General features: G+C 39.6%; 1 protein-coding gene across 1 annotated transcript in view; it reads left to right on the plus strand.

Moving 5' to 3' along the window:
• The window catches only part of LOC111814304 (ral guanine nucleotide dissociation stimulator-like), a 13,453-nt gene continuing 11,473 nt past the window's right edge, over positions 1–1,980 (plus strand). Inside the window, exon 1 of the mRNA XM_023707417.1 lies at positions 1–270. Coding sequence (XP_023563185.1) covers positions 1–270 — 270 coding nt within the window. The remainder of the gene's footprint in view (positions 271–1,980) is intronic.

Consider the following 1,980-nt stretch of genomic DNA (forward strand, 5'->3'; position numbering starts at 1 on the left):
ATGGCCAAGACTGAACCCAAGCCAGTGCAGGACCTTGCAGTGGTGGGTACTGTCCACCGAGGACAGATGCTGCTGAAGCACTCTCAGCTCATGTCTGAACAGATTGCTGAAGTGTTGATGGGAGTGGTCATGATCTACTGGGCTGACCACGAGAAAAGCATTGCGGATCTCATAGTGCAGGCTGGGGTGAGAGTACTGGAATGTCAAGACAAGGTAGCTGCCACAAAAACTAGAGTTGTCCAGGCATGCCGTGCCAGCCCCACTGCCGGGGTGAGCTGAGATAGTGAATGACGCTGGGCATGGTGATGCGTGCCTGTAATTTCAGCACTTGAGGGGCTGAAAAATAGGAAGGATCACTACGAGTCCAATCTGTGTAATGAGGCCCTGTACTAAATATATTATTAGAATCGAATGTTGCTGATAATCTACCTTGAAGCACCATTTTTCCAAAGCCAAGAGAAGATTTCTGAGGCTTTTTGCAAGTAACTAATATGTGTAGACAGTTTACTTTTATTCAAAAGTGGGTGTTCTAGGGGCTGAGGAGATAGCTCAGTAGAATAAATGCTTCCCTGGCAAGCACAAGGGCCTGAGTTCAATCCTTGGTTCTGAAAAAAAAAAGTGGGTGTTCTTGCCATGTCCTATACAGTTAGTGACATGACCTCCCCACCTCCTATTTCACAAAGATGGTAACTTCACATCTTGGAACTTAGTCAGTTGTGTTCTTAATTATTAAACATTAAACGTAGGTAGTTCCTGAGTAAGATTGCCAAATTTTATAGCACAGTTTTGTGAAGTCATTCTTTCCTGGCATTCCTTTTGTATGAGTTGCTATTTGATAAGAGTTATTGCAATTTTTCCTTTTATATTAGTGAATCTTCTAATTGCTTTTAGACTTAGTGAAGTAAGGAATTTGTACAATTATAGTTCTGTCATTTTAAGCATAAAATGACTGTTGAGCCAATATCAAATAATGTGTTGACAATGTTTTTCAAATGGATAAAAAATCTAAAAGTTGCTTATTCAGTAGTATGTCATTAATCTGTTACCAAAACTCAATTCCATTGTTTTTGTTTGTTTGTTCTATTTTGTTTTGTTTTGGTACCAGGGATTGAACTCAGGTCCTTGTGTTTACCAGGCAGGCACTTGAGCCACTGAGCTATCTAATTGAACCTTGGTTTAGGACTGTGAAATGCTAATATCATTGAAATGTAACTAACTGGTGTTAGTGTTTTTAAATGCAGCAAACAACTGAGTAGCCTGATGTAACAAGGCATTCACATGTTAGAGTTTTGTATTAGATTCTAATTCTTCAGGAGAACCCCACATTGTTAATCTACAATGATTATCATAAAAATATGGCAGGATTTTGAATGCTACTCATATCCATTCTTTGAATTCCTGGTTGGAAAAGAGAAAAGAAGGAACATATTGAATATCTATCGCTTGGCTAGAAATGAGGAATGACAGGCAGGCTCACATTCCTAAGAAACCATCTTTTAGTTGAACTATTTCTTGCCTACATTTTTGCAGAGTACCGAGTTTGTTACTGATGATAGAAGAGAGAGATAGTAACTCTTGTCATTCAAAAACATGTCAGGAATGCTGGGAGTAGAGGGCAGAGTTGATAATCTGTATGGAATCCATAGGATTGTCACTGCAAAGATATTTCATACAATAAAAAATATGAATGTCTGAAAAAGTTGAGGAATGGCTACAGGGTCTTCCTAAGCAGCAGAGCCAGCTGGCACGTGGTCCCCAGGATCAAACCCAGGTCCTTGCGCTTTCCAGGCAGGAACTTAGACCACAGGCTATCACCTCAGCCTGATGTGGTCCTTCTTAAAAGGATACCTTTAATGAAAATAGTATCTTTTTTTTTCTTTTTGGCAGAACCAAGGATTGAACTCAGACCCTTCTACTTGCCAGGCAAGAACTTATTCTACTGAGCTATCTCCCCAGCTCAATAGTATCTTTTTTTTTTTT

The sequence above is a fragment of the Octodon degus genome, unplaced genomic scaffold, assembly GCF_000260255.1.
Source record: "Octodon degus isolate 3935 unplaced genomic scaffold, OctDeg1.0 scaffold00288, whole genome shotgun sequence".
Classification (NCBI taxonomy): domain Eukaryota; kingdom Metazoa; phylum Chordata; class Mammalia; order Rodentia; family Octodontidae; genus Octodon; species Octodon degus.